The sequence below is a fragment of the Phyllostomus discolor genome, chromosome 5, assembly GCF_004126475.2.
Source record: "Phyllostomus discolor isolate MPI-MPIP mPhyDis1 chromosome 5, mPhyDis1.pri.v3, whole genome shotgun sequence".
Taxonomy (NCBI): domain Eukaryota; kingdom Metazoa; phylum Chordata; class Mammalia; order Chiroptera; family Phyllostomidae; genus Phyllostomus; species Phyllostomus discolor.
The window spans coordinates 127752653-127773068 of NC_040907.2; the positions used below are offsets into that span (position 1 = coordinate 127752653).

Below are 20416 nucleotides of genomic sequence, written 5' to 3' on the forward strand. Positions count from 1 at the left end.
TGTATTAGGTTCTTTAAAACATGAGTCATCACAAAATAAAATCTTTCTCAAAAAAACAAAACAACAACATTATAATAGAACTAAAAAAAATCAGAATATTTAGTCTACTACTACCTTATTTCATAAACAAGCTAAGGCCTAAAGAAGTAATGTTCCTTTATCTTGGGCTACACAGCAAATTAGAACTTGACTTGAGTTTGGTTCTAACCACCTAAGCTGCTCCCTCGACAGTTTCTCTTGGTTTTCAACGCCCCCAACAATAGACATTTGTAAATATCCCCCAAAAAATCTTGAAAGAAATGTCTTCAGGGGAAACACTTTATGAAGTATATCATGATCTAACCACTATGCTGTACACCTGAAACTAATGCCAAATACTGAATATAAGCTATAACTGAAAAATTTTTAATTAAAAAGTCTTCAAAACCACATGCCTAATTATTGGGATAGAGAACTAACTCAGATTTAGAGAAGATTCATATTTTATTTTATTTTAATTATCACCTGAGGATCTGAGGATATGTTTTTATTGATTTTTACAGAGAGAAAAAAACATCGATGTGAGAAACATCGATTGGTTGCCTCCCATAGGCCTCTTGACTGGGGAATAACCCCACAGCCTAGTGTGTGCCCTGACTGCAACCCTTCTTCAGTGTAGGGGATCACACTCCAACCAACCGAGCTACTCAGACAGTGCAAGATTGGTACTTTAGTTTTTTCTAAACACCGTATTTATTTTTAGTGAGGGGGTTTGGGGAGCAGAGAAAGAGGGAAAGAAATGTGATGTGAGAGAAACATAGATGGGCTACCTCTTGTCCACACCTCAACTAGATTCAACTTGCAACCCAGGCATGTGCCCTGACCCAAAATCCAACCAGTGACCTTTTGCCCGGTGACCTTTTGCCCGGTGACCTTTCGCCCTCCATAACGCTGCCGACAGCCACACCAGTCAGGGCAAGACTGGTATTTTAAATCAACATTACATTAGATGTGCCCTTTGAAAAACATGTCCTGTGCCTTCAGAGATAAACTTATGGATAATTTCAAAATTCTACTTCTCTTCCTAAGTAATTCTGGACCCACAAGAAACTAGACATACAAACACTGACTAGGAGGCATCTTCTAAATAATTCAGTCTTCCTTAAAATCAACACCTCTGCAGCACAAAATTCTTCCAATATTAGTCACACTCTCCCATGAAATCCTTCTATATTTCTTCTCTCTTCCAGTCTGTTTGGGGGGGGGGCAGAGGGGTCATAGTTTTTTGCAGTGATAAATGCATAAAGATATTCTAAGTACCATCTTTTGTAAACTTCTTATCAATAAGAATGAGTAAAAGATAGCTCACACTTTTCACAATTCTAATAGAGATCTTAAAGTTAGCTTGGGTTATTTATCATCACATATAGAAACCTGGAATACTAACACTGGAAATATTCCTGGTTGATGGGATCAAGTACCATATTTTGCCATGTATAATGTGCACCCATGTTTTTGGCCCAAACTTTCAGGCAAAAAAATCTTGTTTTAATTCAATTTTTAATTTATTTATATTTAGATACTTGTTTTTTGTATTATACAAGAATTTGAGCATTTATTTTTTAACATTATGGTATGAGAAATTTTATATAACAAATAATTACAAAATACAAGAACAGATACGAAGTCTTTCAAGTTTTACCCATGTATAATGCGCATCCTTATTTTTCCCTCAAAAATTTGGGCAAAGCAGTCCATATTATAATGGCAAAGTTTGGTGATAATAGTCTGGGGATAGCCAACTAATTCCCTCCCACAGCCTTGCCCTGGCCTTGTGCCCCCATTTCTTCCCTAAGGAGGGTCTACAGAAATCCTTTGCCCTGGGAGCAAAGGGCTGCCTGGTGTCCCTCCTGTTCCCCCAACAGTGCTGCTTACTGCAGGTGAAGATAACTGCTCTTTACCAGCAAGAATTAAGGAACACTTGAAGGGAAGTTCCTCAACAGTTGCCAAGTGCAAATCATTGACAATGAGGGGAAATATAAGAGAACACTAGAGACTAATGGGGCTAGAATATCACTTCTTCCCAATTTCAAAACAATTCTTAGTACTAACTTGAAATTGACAGGCCTAATCCCTCGGTTTAAAGCCTAGAGCCATTAATTTGGAGAGAAATCCAGTAACAGCATATACATGTTTTTCTTAATAACAAAGAAATCACAAAGGATGCTGTTTAGAAAAATTTCCCTTATGAATATCATGTGTTATGCCACTCAATCCACTGAGCCACACCAGCCTGGGCTAAATTTCTTTTTTTCTAAGTAGGTTTCTCTTTTTCTGGTATGCAAAATGAGAGTCCTAATTACTTCATGGATCACAGGTAGAATCAAATATGGTAACATTAAGCCCTTTAGCCCAGTGTCTGTGGTTCATAGTACACGCTCAATAAATGTTCATTTCATTCCTTTGACAGATTCCTGTGTTTCAAGTTCAAGTTTAAATTTTGTTAAAAGCTTATGTACCTAATTAGCAATAAAGACATATGTCCCTGGTTATTGGTTCTTAGAGAGAAATTAAACATTGTTTTCCTGATTTTATTGATTTTTATTTAACATCTCATAGTGCATTAGAAGGGTCCCTAGAAAAACAGAATTAGGTGATAAAGGTAATTTAATTTCTGTGTTGCCTAGTAGACAAATCTCTCTGCAATTCTGTATTCACTTGTAAATAAGTTTCATACTCCTACAACTATAGTAGAAGAAACTAGCATACACTTTTCTCTAAGTCTAAACTATTATACATCAACTCCATCCAAAATTCCATGGCTTGGATCAACTGTGGGCTTGCAGTGTCTTGTCCTCCCACTTCCTCCTGCCTCCATCACACTTTTTCTCTTTAAAAGTCACCACAAATTGTGTTGCACGTGAAATATGATATGAAAATAAGCTGTATAGAGTAAATGCAAAGAATACACCAGAAACACCAAAACCTCTCATTACACAAGGACAAGAAAATAACTGTGGCATTGTCATGTGGCTGGAAACCACAACTATAATTCTTTAGCACATTGGAACAGTGAAATCAACTCATTGCATTATGAGTTGCATTGTGATGGCCACTTCTGAGGACTTCAGTTACTTTCCTCTAAATAACATAAATCAAGTGGCAGGAGTGAAGCGGGTGAAATATGCAGCCCTGGCTGCAGTGGCTCAGTGAATTGAGCGCCTGCCTGCGAACCAAAGGGTCCAGGATCACTGGTTGCATTTCAGGTCAGAACACACGCCTGGCTTATGGGCCGGATTCCCCAGTAGGGGGCGCGCAAGAGGCAATCACATATTGATGTTTCCCTCCCTAAAAATAAATAAATACAACCTTAAAAAAAGTTAATATGCAAATCTCTAAAAGGATATAATAGTAACTGCCAAATTTAAGTACCTGTTATGTAGCAGGAACTCTGCCTGACCCTTTATGGAGTCTCTTCTGCTCGTGGCCATCTTGCTTCACTGGTCTGATTATCACAATGTTACCAATAGACCCATTTTTATACTGATGACCACATGCAGGAATACAAAAACTCTTTAGTGTAACAGTTCTTTACTTAATCAGTTGTCAATTTTGTTCTTTCAAAGTCTTCAAGAAGTGATGTAATTTATTTGTTTTTCTTTTGGGGAGTAGAAGATGTGACTTACATTTCTGAAATCTAACAAAAGCTATCGACCATCTCTCCAGAAAAATGCATATAAAAATGTTGCTTATCATTCTGAGGAGATGAGATCAGCCATGGACCATCTTTCCAGAAAAAAGGATATAGAAACAATATGTTGCATATAAATTGTGAGGAGATGGATCAACAGAACACTGCAGCTCATCCAGATTACAACCCTCTGATGCAGGAGTTCTATTTTTATGATTTCTGAAACACATCATATGAAAGATGAGTGTTGGGATCTAGTCTTGGGAATTCTTGTCTAGTAACCAAAAATATGTGGCAAGTTTAGTGAAACTAATGTACTAATATAATAGAAATTTTACAATTTTTTCCCCATGGCAGCTAAAAATACACAGACTATCTAATCTGATGTGGCTAGTATCCAGCCATTAATTAGGAGATTTACCAAGAAGAATGTAATTTCAAGTTTAGTTTCTGATTCTGGGCAAAAGAAAGGGACCTTTCTAAAATACCTGGTTTCCAAAAGTGGTAAAGATTTAGAAGTCATGAGGCTGTAACTCATAGCAAAATGCTAAGTATTTTGGTTATCCTAATACTTTTAGTTTGAAATAAAAGACTAATGACTCCAGTGTTAAGGAACTAAGATTTATACAAAAAATGTTCTGTCATGAAAAATATTAAGAAACTTGAAGCATCCCGCAATAAAAAAATAACTTAGTAGGTTATGTACATTTATGCACACTATTTTAAAATCTTTACAAGTTTTTAATTACAAAGAAAAATACTGATGATGTATAGAAAAAAGAAAAAAATTTTACCCAGTTGACTTCAACTATTTTTTTTTTTTTTAATGCAGAAAAAAATACTGGAGACCTGGCTGGTGTAGCTCAGTGGATTGAGCTCGGGACTGCGAACCAAGGGGTCATGGTCAGATTCCAGGCACATGCCTGAGTTGCGGGCCAGGTTCCTGGTAGGGGGCGCGAGAGATGCAACCACACATTGACGTTCCTCTCCCTCTTTCTCCTTCCCTTACTGCCCCCCTCTCTAAAAATAAATGCAATCTTAAAAAAATACTGGACACAAATATACCAATTTATTCATGGTAGTTGCCTATTGGTAAGTAGTATTGTACTTTTTTTTCCTGTTTCTAAACTTTAAAAATACAAATTATATCACTTAGATTTAATATGTTTTATTACTTTTTTATGTAAAAATTCAAACCACATTAAAAAATTTAAGCTCTGACTGCATAACTCAGTTGGTTAGAGCACTATCTAGATAGCCCAAGGTTGCAGTTTGATCTTTGGTCAGGGCACATACAAGAGAAATCAACCAATGAATTAATAAGTGAACAACAAAATCTCTCTCTCCCTCCCTGCCTTCCTCTCTCTAAAAGTCAATAACTAAAGTTTTGTTTAAAAAGAAAGAAAATTAAGCAAAAAGTTTAAGTCACATGTTTTCTAATATACCCCTCCTCCATCCAAAAAATATCTAATCCTCAGAGGCAAACACGGTAAGAGTTGGTTTGCTAGGTATATTTCTAGAATTGTTTTTCCAAATCCCATTTACAATTAGAAAAATACACAATTTTGAGCTTTCATGCTCCTTCTTTAGAATTTTGAGTTGTCCAAACTTTGCTTCTTGGAATAACTCAATCACAAATGCATATGGCAGTAATTTTAAACATAAGCAGCAATTAAAATATTTTAAAGCACTCTACACCCTCCTACAAACCTTGTACTCAAGTCTTCTATTTGAATTTCTGTTACAGATATCCTGTGATTCTAATATCTTTAGTACTTGAAAGTGACATGTACAGAATGAACTCCAAAATGTTTTAGGGTACTGTACTAGCTGCTAAGATGATATATTAACTACGTATGGGTTGTAATTTTTTTAAGATCGTATTTATTTTTAGAGAGGGGAAGGGAGGAAAAAACAGAGGGAGAGTAACATTGACATGAAGGAAATATCGATTGGTTGCTTATTGCAGGCCCGCAAACAAGGACCTGGCCCACACCCCTAGCGTGTGCCCTGACCAGGAATCAAATCAGTGAGTGACATTTCAGTTCGTGGGACAACACCCAACCCAATGAGCCACACGTTAGGACTGAGATACATTTTTTCTAAGAAACATTGGTATGTGAGAAATAGACTGAATTACATTTTTGAAAAGATTTCATTAATTCCTTCAGTCAGTCATTCCTTCAGCAAACATTTGTTGAGCCCATATGATGGGCTAGCACCCTGTAATCCTGGGGTTGGGCTCTAAAAGCAATTTAAATATCTCATTTCTAATTACTGCTTTTATTGCAGAGTACTATGCTCTTCTTTTAAAAAGTGACTATTAGTGGGACATAACTTAATCACAAAAGAGCAAGATTTCTCTTTTGTTGCTTTCATAACAGACATGAAGAACAGATGGTAACTAGCCAAGACTTTCTGGATAATATTCATGACTTGACCACTGAGTTTCATTGTCAAGGTAATGATATGAATTGCTTAGTTTGATTTATTTGCTAGTTCTGTCTTATTTTATTATGATAACAAGATCCCTCCTTCTCTCCTTCCTCTTAATTTCCTGGCATCCATCACAGAGCCACAAAGACTGACTACTTTATAAGGAGAATGACTTTTGAAGCTTTGAAACGAAACTCTTGAAACACTACTTGGGAATGAAAAGCCTAGAGGCTGACCAGCAATGACAAATGTGGAACTAAATTCCATATCAAAATAAAAATATGTAGCACACTACGGTGCTCACTACTACATAATAGTACCACTTGGATTATACTGATGTTAGACAAAGGTGTTAGCCAGTTTCACACACTTATTTCCTGAATGAGATGATATACACAAAATGGCAAGGTAAGATTAGAACCACAGTAACAAGATTTTGGAAATTAACACCCACAGGTAAGAATCAATAAAGATCAGCATATAAATTATTGTTGACATACCTGGGATTTATGGATGCAGGGATCCTAGACCCCAAAGGCCCTTTTTTCCCCTTATGGTCAGCTCTGTGGTTAGGTATGCTACTGAAGTCTCAGTAGTGATCCAAAAAGATTCCTTAAAGGCATATTTAAGGACATATAACATCTGTCCTCAATTGAAGGAGTTGGTAGCAAAAATTTGTTCCATATGCCATATACAACATATGCCAAAATGAGATCCGGCTGTGAGAAAACACCAAGTAAAGCAGTGGCTAAGAGAGGCTTGCCCCACCCCCACTCCCACTAAAATGGATAAAATAAAATGTGTGTCAACCAATTCTAAAATGACATATCTGGAACTAGACTGTTATCACATTCATTATCCATAAGATAGTGGATAGTCAGTGGTTCAATTTGCATCACATAATACTACTTTCAGCTTTTCAAGCACAATATAAGTAGAAGTAGCTACTACCATTTTTCAGGTGGAATTTGCATTAGCTAAGGTAGCATGGTAGTAAAACAGCATACTTCACAGTGTTACCTAGGACTCTGCTATTTAATCTCTGCTATTTAATCTAACCAAATATATAATAACACTTTAATATTTGGGGGGAGGAATCTAATTAGACTAAATATAAGAGAGACTTACACTTTGGCAACAAGCTGCTCATTTAGTCATTCAATTAATGTTAATTAAATGTGTTATACTATACCAAAACATAAACCTAAACATATATAATGCAATATCCCACCCTCAGAAGCATACTATAAAAAAACTAGACTTTGTTTTCTTCTATTAATACATACTAAAAATTATGTTAGTGGAGTCTAGCTGAAGAATCCACTCTGTGTCTTTAAAAAGCAATGCACTCTACTTCACTTCTATCACTGTTTAAAAAATAGGGTAATGCATGTTTCAAAATGTTAAATTACAAATACACATGAGGAATACATAGCCAAGAGCAAATTCCTAGATGACTCTTGAATTATAAAAGTTAGTGTTTTAACTATCTGTATTTCTAAATGTGGAGAATGTTGAAATAAGCTTGGCAGAAAAATAACATTTTATCTCTTGGCCAAAAAATCTCTGGAGAGACTATCTAGCCACCTTCTTGTACAATTAAAAGAAATTCAATCTTATTGTATGAGACAAAAATGCAATTCATGACCCAAAAAGTAAGTCAAGACTGTTATTACTTCTCCAAGAGATGAGTAGTTACACTTTGAGAAACAACATATGCCTTAAGGGACTAAGTACATTTTATAAAAAAAAAAAAATTCTAACAGCTCTGTTTCACTAAGCATTAACAAAGAACTACAACAAAATATTAGCATTTTAAAACTATAAATGTATTTTCTCTTTCTCACTCCAATTTTCAAGTAAAATAATTTTAATAAGAACAAATACATAAAATATATTTGCTTACCAATCCTTAGGTATCAAAGCAAAAGGTCTTGAATCATCAATAGCATCAAATAGGTATTAAAAAATGATATAAAAATATCAAATACTGACTTCCAGCCAAGATAAAGGCATAAGTAGACACGCTGTGCCTTCTCGCACAACCAAGATAGGGACAACAAAAATTTAGAAATAGAATAACAACCAGAACTGACAGAAAATTGAACAATATGGAAGTTGGACAACCAAGAAGTTAAAATAGACACGTTGATACAGACCAGTAAGGGGCAGAGTCCAGCGCTGAGAGCAGAGAGTGTTACGACCAGGGGCGTAAGGCATTGGGACTCGCAAGACCTCAGCAGGTGGACCCTGAACACACAAGTGGCAGCTGACAGACCCCAGAGGGGTGGCAACTGGTACACCCTGCGAGGCAGGGATCATGAAGCAAGGCACTGTGCACAACCCAGGATCACAGTGCTGGGAAATAGGCTTGGGGCACAGATTGAAAACACCTGTTGGAGTTGAGGAGCAGGGAGAGACTCCCAGACTCACAGGAGAGGTCCTTGGAAAGTCCCACAGGGAACACTAGCCCACCCACACAGGAATTGGCACCAGAAGGGCCCAGTTTACTGGGGGAAGTGATGGAAGGGACTGAGATCCCATGGAGAGTGGAACAAACGCCATTGTTCCCTGAGACCCCGCCCCCACATACAACATCACAACCCAGTAACTGGGGTGCCCTGTCCTGGTGAACACCTAAGGCACTGCCCCTCATACACAACAGGCATGACCAGATCAAAGGAAAAAAAAAAGATGCCTCAAACAGAATTGAAAGCCCCACAGTCAGTACTTTTAAGTGACTGAGAGATAGCCAACCTATCAGATGCACAGTTCAAAGCACTGGTGATCAGGATGCTCACAGAATTGGTCAATTTTGGTCGCAAATTAGGTGAAATAAATGAAGGCTACAATAAGTGAAGAAAATGCACAGGGAACCAATAGTGATGGAATGAAAGCTGGGTCTCACATCAGTGGAGTGGACCAAAAGGAAGAAAGAAACAACCAAACAGAAAAGAATAAAGAAAAAGGAGTTAAAAAAAAATGAGAGCTTAGGAACCTCCAGGACATCTTTAAATGTTCCAACATCCAAATTACAGGGGTACCAGAAGGAGAAGGGGAAGAGCAATAAGTGGAAAACTTATTTGAACAAATAATGAAGGAGAACTTCCCCAATCTGGCAAAGGAAATAGACTTCCAGGAAGTCCAGGAAGCTCAGAGTCCCAAAGAAGTTGGAACCAAGAAGGAACACACCAAGGCACATCATAATTACATTAGCCAAGGTAAAAATAAAGGAGAGAATCCTAGAAGCAGCAAGAGATAAGGGGACAGTCACCTACAAAGGAGTTCCCATCATACTGTCATCTGATTTCTCAAAAGAGACCTTACTGGCAAGAAGGGGCTGGAAAGAAGTATTCCAAGTCATGAAAGGCAAGGACCTACATCCCAGATTGCTCTATCCAGCAAAGCTTTCATTTAGAATGGGAGGGCAGATAAAGTGCTTCTCAGATAAGGTCAAGTGAAAAGAGTTCATCATCACCAAGCCACTATTAAGTGGGTGGGAGAAGGTGTACAGGGTGGAGGGTAGTGAAGGGGTGAAATGGGACAACTGTAATAGCATAATCAATAAAATATATTAAAAAAAGAAATCACATAGAGGGTTAGCAACAGGGGAGAGGGGGGAAAGGTACAGAGAATAAGTAGCATAGACGGTAGGGAGAAAATAGACAGGGGGAGGGCAAGAATAGTATGGGAAATGTAGAAGCTAAAGAACGTATGACACATGGACATGAACTAAAGGGGGTGAATATGGGTGGGAGATGGTGCACAGGGTGGAGGGGAATGAAAGGGGGTAATGGGACAACTGTAATAGCATAATCAATAAAATATATTTAAAAATACCAAATACCTAGGAATAAAAATAGGACTCCACATTGAAAATTTAAGACATTATTGGAAAAATTCAATAAGGCTTATATAAATAAAAATATAGTATAGCATGATTTGTTTATCAGCTATACTTCAATTTAAAATTAAAAAATTTTAAAATATGTATACAACAGTCATCGACAGGAAGGTTCAATATTGTAAAAATGTCAAGCTCTCCAAATTAATATAAACATTCAATGTAATTACAAGAAAAGCCTCAGCAAGGTAGTATTTTGGTGGAAATTTACAAACTGAAATTTTTTCATTGAAATTCAAAGAACAACAACAAAAGAAAACCAAATCAGTATGGAAAAATAAAGCTGAAGGACCAGTTGGTAAGACCTGGGAAATAAAGACAATGTAGACATGAGGGCAGACAAAAAGGTTAGTAAAGCAGAGTCTAGGAACAGATCCCAGAAATAATTAATCACCTGATTTACTACCAAGGTGACCCTGTAGTAACAGAGAAAGGATCGTCATTTTAGTAGTAGTGCTGGTCAGGTAGGTATACATATGAAAAATAATGAATCTTACATATGAAAAATAATGAATCTTGTCTCCTATCTCACACCATACCGGTAAGTCAATTCCAGATATATTGTGCATCTAAATGTGAAGAGTTTTAAAAGGTAACTTTTAAAGAAGAAAACAAATGAGAACACTTTCATGACCTGGAATTGGCAAAAAAAAAAAAAAAAACAAGACATTTTTCTTAAAGAGGACATAAAAAGATACCATAAAGGAGAGGACTGGTAAATTGGACTGCATTAAAGTTAAGAATTTCTGTTAATTAAAAAGTATGATTAAGAGTGAAAAAGATATCAGTGATTACATATTCAACAAAGGATTTCTAGCAACAAATCATAATGAATTCATAAATCAAAAGTAAAAAGGAATCCTGCACTGTGATCTTTTAAAAATCTTCCCTCAACTCAAGGGTTTAAAAAGAAATTAAATATTTTGGAAAGAAAAAGGCAGAAGAACCAACTTAAAAACAAACAAAAGACTTAACAGGCACTTCAAAGACAATATCTAAATGACTAACACACGTGAGAAGTTGCTCAGTGTTGTTAGACATCAAGGAAACACAATGTAGGGTACTACATACCCAACAAAATTAAAATAAAACAAGCACAAAAATAGTGTTGGTAAGGGTATGAAGCAATGGAACTCTCAAAACCTCTGATTAGAGTCATAACTGGAACAACTACAGCTGTCTGCTAATATATACCAAAGCTAAATCATGCATATTCCATGACTCAGAAATTCTACTCCTAGGAATATACTCAACAGAATGCATACAAATATTCCAAGACATTATGATAATGTTCATGATAGCACTACTATTAACAGTATGTACTGTGCCATATACATACAGTGGAATCCTACAATGACAATGAATATCTATAACTATAAGCAATATTGTAGATAAATCTCATAAGCATAACATTAAGAGAAAAAAAGGATTATCAACTATCTCTTGCTCTCTTGGAATGAACTCCCTCTGAGGGCCCATATTCACTGCTACCTCTCAGTGGGTATATCTACCACCAGAGTTCAGTAAAAGCACAACCTAGTACATTCTTCAGAATCAACTCTGTCAGTGGTGAGTGTAACTTTGTGGGGCAGGAGGAGAACAAGACAGAGAGAATATGAATATCATCAAGTATAGGGAAACCCTGAAGTAGAAAACAAATTATATTTTATGTATATATTTTAATTTTCTACAGAGTTTAACAATAATATATTAAAATTACTGTTAATATAATAGTAAGTAGTACTGTATATATAAAATTTAATATAGTAAAATATTAAAATTGTATTTGATATGAAGAACATAACCATTTTGAAGGGTAACAATGGTGTGAGAAAGCCTGAGAGAGAACCACTTTAAGCTGACATTCCAGTAACCATGATCACATCTATCATTAAAATCTTGCTTTCTGCCCTGGCTGGTGTGGATTGAGTGCCGGCCTGAGAACCAAAAGACTTGTCACCTGTTCAATTCCCAGTCAGGGCACATGCCTGGGTTGCAGGACAGGTCCTCAGTTGAGAGGTGTGCGAGAGGCACCCGCCCATTGATGTTTTTCTCCTTCTCTTTCTCCCTCCCTTCCTCTCTCTAAAAATAAATAGAATCTTTAAAAAAGAATCTTGCTTTCTAAGTATTCTCCACTAAAAGGAACTCCCTGGGTAAGTAGCTGACATCAGGTCTGGAGGACAAAAACGCACAAAAGCCTAGACCACTTGTTTCAGAAAATAAAGACTTACTCAATGAATGGTTGAGGAGCTCCTTGACCAAACTTGGGAAACTTTCAGCATCAAAATGAATCATGATAGCCCTGGCTGGTGTGGCTCAGTGGATTGAGTGCAGGCTGTGAACCAAAGGGTCGTCAGTTCCTTTCCCTATTAGAGCACATGCCTGAGCTGTGGGCCAGGTCCCCAGAAGGGGGCGTTTGAGAGGCAACCACACATTGATATTTCTCTCCCTCTCTCCCTACCTTCCCCTCTCTCTAAAACTAAATAAATAAAACCTTTAAAAATAAAAAGTACCGTATTTTTGTACTATATGGCACATTTTTTTACTTCAAATTAGGTTTTAGAGGAGAATAGGAAAAAAATTGTTGAAGCAAAAAATGTGGTTAAAAAAGTGCATCTTACAGTCTGAAAAATATGGTAATTAAAAAAAAATAAAGAAATCATGATAGCCCTGCCCAGGAAGCTTAGTTTGAACATTGTCCCGATACACCAAGGTTGTAGGTTCAGTCCTGATCAGGGTACAAATAAGAATAACCAATGAATGCATAAGTAAGTTTAACAAATCTCTCCCCCCCCCTTTCCTTTTGTTTCTCTAAAATAAAATGATAGTAAGGGATTATAATCTATTTAATATCATAAAACCTATAAATTCATATTGAAATAAATAGTAAACAAAAGGAAAAGCTTTTCCTTAAACTAATACATTTAAAAGAAATCATGAAAATAGAGAATTACTATTTAACAACCCATCAGGCAAAAGTCACCAGCGAATGCTAAAACCAGGGAGTGAAACTTCTGAGGCGCAAAATAAGTAAGCTGCATGCACTTGGCAAAAGTAGCAGAGTCATAAAAGATAAAAACTGAGGAACTGTTCGAGGCCAAAAATAAAAAGAGTACATTGTATGTTGCCATTGATATCAAATTGTAGGTCATATAAACTAGTCCACAGTGACGGAAAGACAGTGTTTGCCAGAGGGGAAAGGGTGTGGGAGGCAGGGTGGGGGGGTGGGGCATGAATAAACTTTTAAGAGGGACAGGCTATCACTGTGATGACTGGTGATGGTCACATAGTATATACATGTGTCATGCTTATCAAAGTGTATCCTTTAAATATGTGCAGTTTACTCTATGCCAATTTTCTTAAAGTTTTTAAAATTTGAGGAACTGTTCCAGATTAAAGGAGGCCAAGAAGACATTTTCTTTTAGAGGAAATATGAATAAAAGCTGATGATTAGATAATAATGGTTCAATATTAATTTCCTAATTTTGATAATAATTTAAGAGAATATCCTTGTTTGTTTGTTTTTTAAAGAAATATACTCTTATTCTGGCTGATGTGGCTCAGTGAATTGAGCATGGGCCTGCAAACTAAAGGGTCATCAGTTCTATTCCCAGTCAGGTCACATGCCTGGTTTGTGGGTCAGGTCCCCAGTGGGGAGCGCATGAGAGGCAACCACACACTGATGTTTCTCTCCCTCTTTCTCCCTCCCTTCCCCATCTAAAAAAAATAATAAAATAATAAATCTTTAAAAAAAAGAATGAAATTGGAAAGGTTGGTTGAATTTTAGTTCTGAACACTTAATCTCTCTTACCATACCTTAGTCATAATAAACACAAAATATTAACTTCAAGTGAGTGAGCTAAAAATCATAAAACACCATAACTGACAGGTATTTTAAAGATCTGAAAAGCAAATTTGAGCATTAACCAAGCTCCATAAAATTCGTTAAATGAAGTCTAAGTTAACCAATACTTTTATTACCTCAGGTTCACAAAATATAGTTATGAGAACTGATGTTTATACAACATAAGGAATATTAGGAGATGTAGGATTCCCTGAATCAGGGAGGGACAGGAGATGCCATCTCTCTTTGTTGCCCAGGCTAGTACCCAGTGGCTATTTCACAGCTTCAACCCTACTACTGATCAGCATCAGAGTTTTGACCTACTCATTTCTGCCCTGGACTGATTCACCTTCCCTTTAGGCAACTTGGTGGTCCCCCACTCCTGGGTGTCATCATACTGATGCCGAACTTAGTGCAGGCACTACAGCCCAGCACTCCTGGGCTCAACAGATCCTCCTGCCTCAGCCCCCAGAGAGGCGGGAGTTACAGGCGTACCAACTGTGCCAGGTTCCACTTCTAATTACCCTTTAACCCCAACAACCATGTGAGATAAGTACAAGAGAGAAATTACTTGCTAAAAATTGAGAAAAGCTGCAAGGAAGTTATGAGTTTATTCCATTCTTAATTTTTTTAATCTGTAACTTCCAAAAAAGACACATACTTAGCCAAAATGAGGGGTGATGGAAATATTTGTAAAATCACATTTCATTCATACAATTTCCCTGTTTCCATCAAATTCTATAATAAAACTATTAGTTCCAGTTTCCCAAGCAAATTCTAAAAATAAGCTCGTGTCAATGAACAAGACATAGTGCAGGTAGGTGCACAAATTTTTATAGAAAACTTTAAGCAACATTTTACACAGTAAAAACAGTATGATTGATGCTGAAGCAAACTGCTTCCACACAGACCACTCTCTCAAGTCCCACTGGTGTCTCCCAGGCCCTTGTGTATTTACTCACCTTTGAATGCACTGTGACACCTGGTCTTTTCTTCAGTTCCTCGCATTTCCTCTTCTTACAGATCTGGTGGCTATAGCTTCTGTTCTGGCAGTGGATGCATTCACCACAGTTCTTCTTCCGCTGGCAGGGCTCGCAGACTCCACATGGTTTTCGTTTCTTCCTCTCCAAAGTAGGTGGCAAGGTTGTGCAGGAAGAAGAGGTGCTGGCAAGTGACACGGGCCTAGACACCACTGTGGAGTCCATCTGGGAGCTCCCTCCTTCTGGTATGTCGGGACTAGCCTGGTAGTACTGGACAATTCCCTGTGAGTCATAGCTGAGTCCTCTCTCAGGGGCTAATGTAAATCCCTGAGTGTCAGCTGGTAGAAAGCCTATATGAATTGGCTTCTCATTTTCTATACTGCTTATCGCAAATACTGGAAGATCCGAATTTATCTCTGAGTTTGATGGTTGTGGAGTGTCACCTGAGCCCAAAGACAGAATTTGCATAGTATGATTTGAGACTGTATTCTCCCCGAGACTGTATAAAACAGTGTTCTGGGGTGCAGGCCATTCCAAGAGAGCATCACAGGGATCAATTGAGTTCAGAGCAGCAGGCATAAAGACAGGTGAGTCTGAGGTAGGACCCCCACCTATATCAAGGATTTGCTCATTTAGTATAGCACCAAAGACCTCTCCTTGGACTGACATAGCACCAGAAATCTCTGCTGGGTCTGGGGTCTCATCCAGAGTTTCTCCCTGACCTGGGTTAGCATAGGGAACTTCCCACTGATGGGGGGAAGAGCTATCGGCCTGTCCTGAGATAAGGATGTTATCAGGAACTTCCTGATAATCTGGGGTAGCCTCGACTACCTCTATGAAATCAGGTTTAGCACCAAGGGTTTCTTCTTCTGAGTCTGCCAAGAGCAATTTTAAAAATGAGGTAGGATATATAGACCCACCAGTAGACAAACAGTTTGTAAGGTCCAATTCAGACATAACTTGATTAAAGCTGGAGGTGGGGCAACAATCACTTTCACTTTGGTTGAGATCCAGGTTAGAATCAGACAGCTTAAGAGATTCGACTTGTGAACCCAATTCTTCTAATTCAAAGCTGTCCTTCTCCTCAGAGGTAACCTCGAGGGCTGCCCTTTGGAGCAAAGGAGCACACAGAGTATCCTGAGCAAATATGCCAGGAGAATCACTGGTATCATCTGATGTCTCTTTAGGGTATAGTCCTTCATCATGTGTCCCTTCCAGTGCCCCAGAAAGGCTCTCTGCTACAGGGTCACCATGAGTAGGAACATTTATTTCGTAATCTTCAGGCCTTTGGGACCAAGACTCGGTTGTCCCTAGGCTCTCCCCTGTCACTAAAGATGCATCTTGTATGTCATTTAGATTCTCTGCATCAGGAGGACCTAGGGGGTCTTGTGTTGGGACAGAATCATTTTCCGAGTGCTTGACTCTGGTGTTAGAAAGCACCTTTTTATCACACTTCCGTTGCTTTTCTAAATTCTTAGGTGAAATTTTCTTAGGTTTGGCTATGGCCACTGGGGGTTGAGCAAGTCGCCTGGTAAGAGAGCTGCTTCGGAGAGTCATCGTGAACCCATTGGAAGTTAAGGACTCTGGGTTCTGAAAAAGAACCCCAGCCCTCCCTAAATTCATTCGAGCTGCTGCAGCTCTTGTCAGCAGGCTTCTGACTGGTGTGGGTGGTTTAGGTTCTGTTTTCTTCTTAATATCTCTTTTTCCTAATTGCTTTATTTTTCTACCATCCACTACCTTAACTGATACTACATATTTCTTGGTTGCCTTGGTTGTCTTCAGTTGACTGCTTTTCTTTTTGTTTAAATCTTCCTTCTTGACTAGTTTGGAAGACTTTGCCTTTCGGGGTCGAGCCATGGCTGTGGAGTAGGAAAAAAATGAAAACAGCATGGGCAACAGAGCCATTGGTCCTTTGAAAAGTTTCACTTTTGAGGAGGAACTGAATGTACCGTGATTGGGTTTGCTAGCCCAAGGTTTTGGTCTGAAATAATAACCAAAAACCATGGGAAGTGAGCTTTTCCCAGTGCATTTTCTCATTTGAAACAGAGTATTTACCACTGATTATTATTTAGTATTAGGGAACTGAGAATTTTTACTGCAAAAGAAAAATAAACAGGAAAAACCTACGGTATTCTTTAAACCCTGTATTCACAATAAAAGCTCCTTTAATTACCTATGAGAACTGATTAAGTTGAAGTTCTCTCAAAAAAAGGGGTTTCTTAGTATTAGAAACCACACTATTATTGTCACATGGAGTGTAAAGCTCAAATCTCAATCTTCCCAAATTTGGCCACTCAAAAAAAAATTATTTCTTAGTCTCTTTCCACAGCATATCAGCACACAGGCAAAGGTATCACTTGTTTGACAGCAAAGATGGTCTAAAGCCAGAGGAAGAAGAGGCTTATATAATCCAAGAAGCTCTACTTATATGGATTATATTGGATCTTGGAGATCCAATAATATTAAAACCACATTCCAGCTAACAAATTTTGAGCTTTTCACATGCACCAACAATAGCATAAAGTCTAGGAAGTAGTATTAACAGATTAGGTTACAAGGAAGACTCACTGGTCCAACAAGTATCTACTGAGCACCTACTGTGTACAAGGAAGGCACTGTGGTTGGTGGGCAGTGCCCATACCCATAAATGATGTGCCTCTCTTTCTCTTTCACCCGCCTTAACCCAAAGACTGCTGGTTCTAAAATCCTTTCTACCAGCAGTCCCAAAAGTCTCATGATGGATGCCTAGGCAAGGAAATTGGAAATAAAGAGAAAATGAAATAATTAAAATAGCAAAGGATACTAGACAAGCAAGATAAACAAGAAAAGAGAAGGAAATGAAAGGGGCTGACAAACAGCCATCCTCAGTTACCTCTTCATCTCCTCGGATTGCGTACCCTGATCCCAAACAAGGCCAAGCTCACCATACAAAACATATCCACAGACTCTAAGGATCACAGAATCAACACTGACAACAGACTGGGTGATAATTTGTTAACAGGTGCCAGGTTGTTGGATTTGTGAGAAAGCATGGTGTAGGAGAACGGATATCAAAAACTGGTCTGTAACGAAGTGATCATCAGTCTGTGGCAAAATCAGGGGGGAAATGATGCAGTACAAAGATTTTCATCAAGTTGAATTAGTTCATTTTAATTAACTCTTTTGTTCTGAAATTATGCCTTCCTATTTTCTCCTATTGAAATGTCCTCTCTTAAAAATCTAATAAAAGTCTTCTCTTTTGTCAAAAGGTAAAGGATAAGCTTGTTTCTTTTGTTATTGCTTGGCAAAGCAAAAATTTGACAGCTCTGTAATTCTGAAATTTTGCTTTTGGTTTTGCTGTACTGACCTGCTGATCCAGGTAATGCTGGGGTTCACTGGCCGGGTTAGTGGCTTGAGCTGTGTCACAAAAGCCTTGAACCTGAACCTGTGATGATCACCAGCTGTGTCCTTCAGCAAACCACTAAAATGAGTTGAGAGATTTCTGCACCTGAAATGAAATTGTTTTTTGAGATATTAGTGGGCTGCTACAGGGAAAGCCTAGAGGCACTGGTTTTATCCATGTGATACCTGAGGCTGAAGAGCAAAGTAGGGGAAGGTAGGGTAAGAAGGCCTTTGGAAATATGCAGACCTGATTTTGGTTTCCAGTTCAGAAAACATTAGCTGTGTAATTCTAACAAATTCCTTGGTCTCTCTATAACTTCAGTTTCCTTCTGTGTAACTGGAGAGGAAGCATGTAATACTAGTCTTCTTGGGTTACCATACGAATATAAGATGTTATGTATAAAGGCTTAGCACAGGGCTGGCATATTAGGCATTTAATAAATGGGAGGCTTAAAAAAAAAAAAGACTAATTTCTAAAATACAAAAAAAATAAGGGAAATAGGCTACCTGGTAGTTATTATAGAACCAGCTTAACCCACAGTCTGCCAGATCTTGCAAAGCAAAATCTAGTTCTCTTGTTTCTGTTCCCACTTTAGACACTGTATACCATACACTATAAGATCGCAAAGCATAACATTTACAGTCAAAGTGTTTTGCCTGTAAGAAAGACTTTTGAAGTAGACAGTAACAACATGAACCACAGAAAAATAATGTTTTGATATATCTGTGTCAAATACAAACACTAAGCCAGAGAATACCTCACTTAAGTTCTTGGCATCTAAGCTTACTGTTTTTCCTTTTTCTTTAAAAAAACAAACAAACAAACAAAAAAACTTTTGGCTCACACAAACTCTTTGGCTGTGAAAAATTATCAGATATTTTCTCTAAAGACCATTGCTTTTTGTACCAACACTTTTAGAAAAAAGCCATTCCAACTGCAATCTCCATAAAGTTAGCAATCTTTGTCTTTTTTCAGATAATGAAAAGCAATCTATTCCATTCTGTAGAAATTCAACAATATCAGTATTGGCTTTCTTTATCTCTTGTATCAAGATTATATTGCTAAAAACTTATGCCCTGACTGGTGTGGTTCAGTGGATTGAGCACTGGACTGGGAAGCAAAGGGTCACTGGTTAGATTCCCAGTCAGGGCACGTGCCTGGGTTGTGGGCCAGGTCCCCAGTAGAGGGCACACAAGAGGCAACCACACATTGATGTTTCTCACCCTCTTTCTCCCGTTTCTCCCCCTCTCTAAAAAATAAAATCAATAAAATCTTTTTAGAGATTATATTACTAAAAAATTATTAGGAGCATATAATCTAGGTATTGTAATCAGCCATGAAAATTAAAATTCCTTTATGAAGGCAAGTAATCTGGATAAGCCAGAGTGTCATGGGATCTGGTTTTGAAAGTATTTTATAAATCAATCTCTGTCTCATATATTCTTTTATATTTTTTAATTGAATTGCTTTAGAAATTCAGACTTGTAATTAAGATCATGTTTAGCATTCAAATCTTATCTCCTGAAAAAGAGCCTGGCAAGTAAATGGAAAAAGTATGAATAACATGGATTGGAAGATGTGGCCTCTTTAAATGGTAACAGCCTTTTTATGAGATCATTAAAGAGGCCAAGGACCCCAGAAAAACCGAACTGCAGGGGGAAAACCACTGGGTACCACCAAGCCAAAGAAAGACAATTACAAAATAAGAGCTCCTACAAGATTCTAATGTTATCACCCTTGGCTCCGCTAATGAAACATAACCTTTTTTAAGTGATTAACCAAGTATCCCCAGAGCTGAACTCTGGTAGGAGAAGCAAGATTTTGTTTTTTTTATTTTAGAGAAAAAATAATTTTTTAAATAGGTCCATATTTAAATATGAAATTATCCCCACAAGATCTCCTTAAATTTATTTTCCTTAATGATTTGTAAATATTATCAAATGCTCTATTTCATTTTTTTGGTATTTTTATTATAGAGTATTTAAGCCCTACAAAAAAGTACTTTTGCAATTGAATACTAATTCCATTTTCATTTCTGATGAAAACTGACATTTTGGTTATTTCTCAAAATCAGTTTTATTCTACCTCAGAATACATTCAAGAGCCTGAGTACTTCAGATAGCTACAGGATAACTCAAAGTAGAAAATAAGAGAACGATGTCCCTCTTATTAAGCTTATATTAGGCCCATGAGGGGAACC

At 37.6% G+C, this 20416-nt stretch overlaps 1 protein-coding gene across 1 annotated transcript in view; it reads right to left on the bottom strand.

Moving 5' to 3' along the window:
- Positions 1–16691, bottom strand: part of TET1 (tet methylcytosine dioxygenase 1) — a 98840-nt gene extending 82149 nt beyond the window's left edge. Inside the window, exon 1 of the mRNA XM_028513131.2 lies at positions 14817–16691. Coding sequence (XP_028368932.1) covers positions 14817–16691 — 1875 coding nt within the window. The remainder of the gene's footprint in view (positions 1–14816) is intronic.
- Between the last annotated feature and the right edge of the window lie 3725 nt (positions 16692–20416).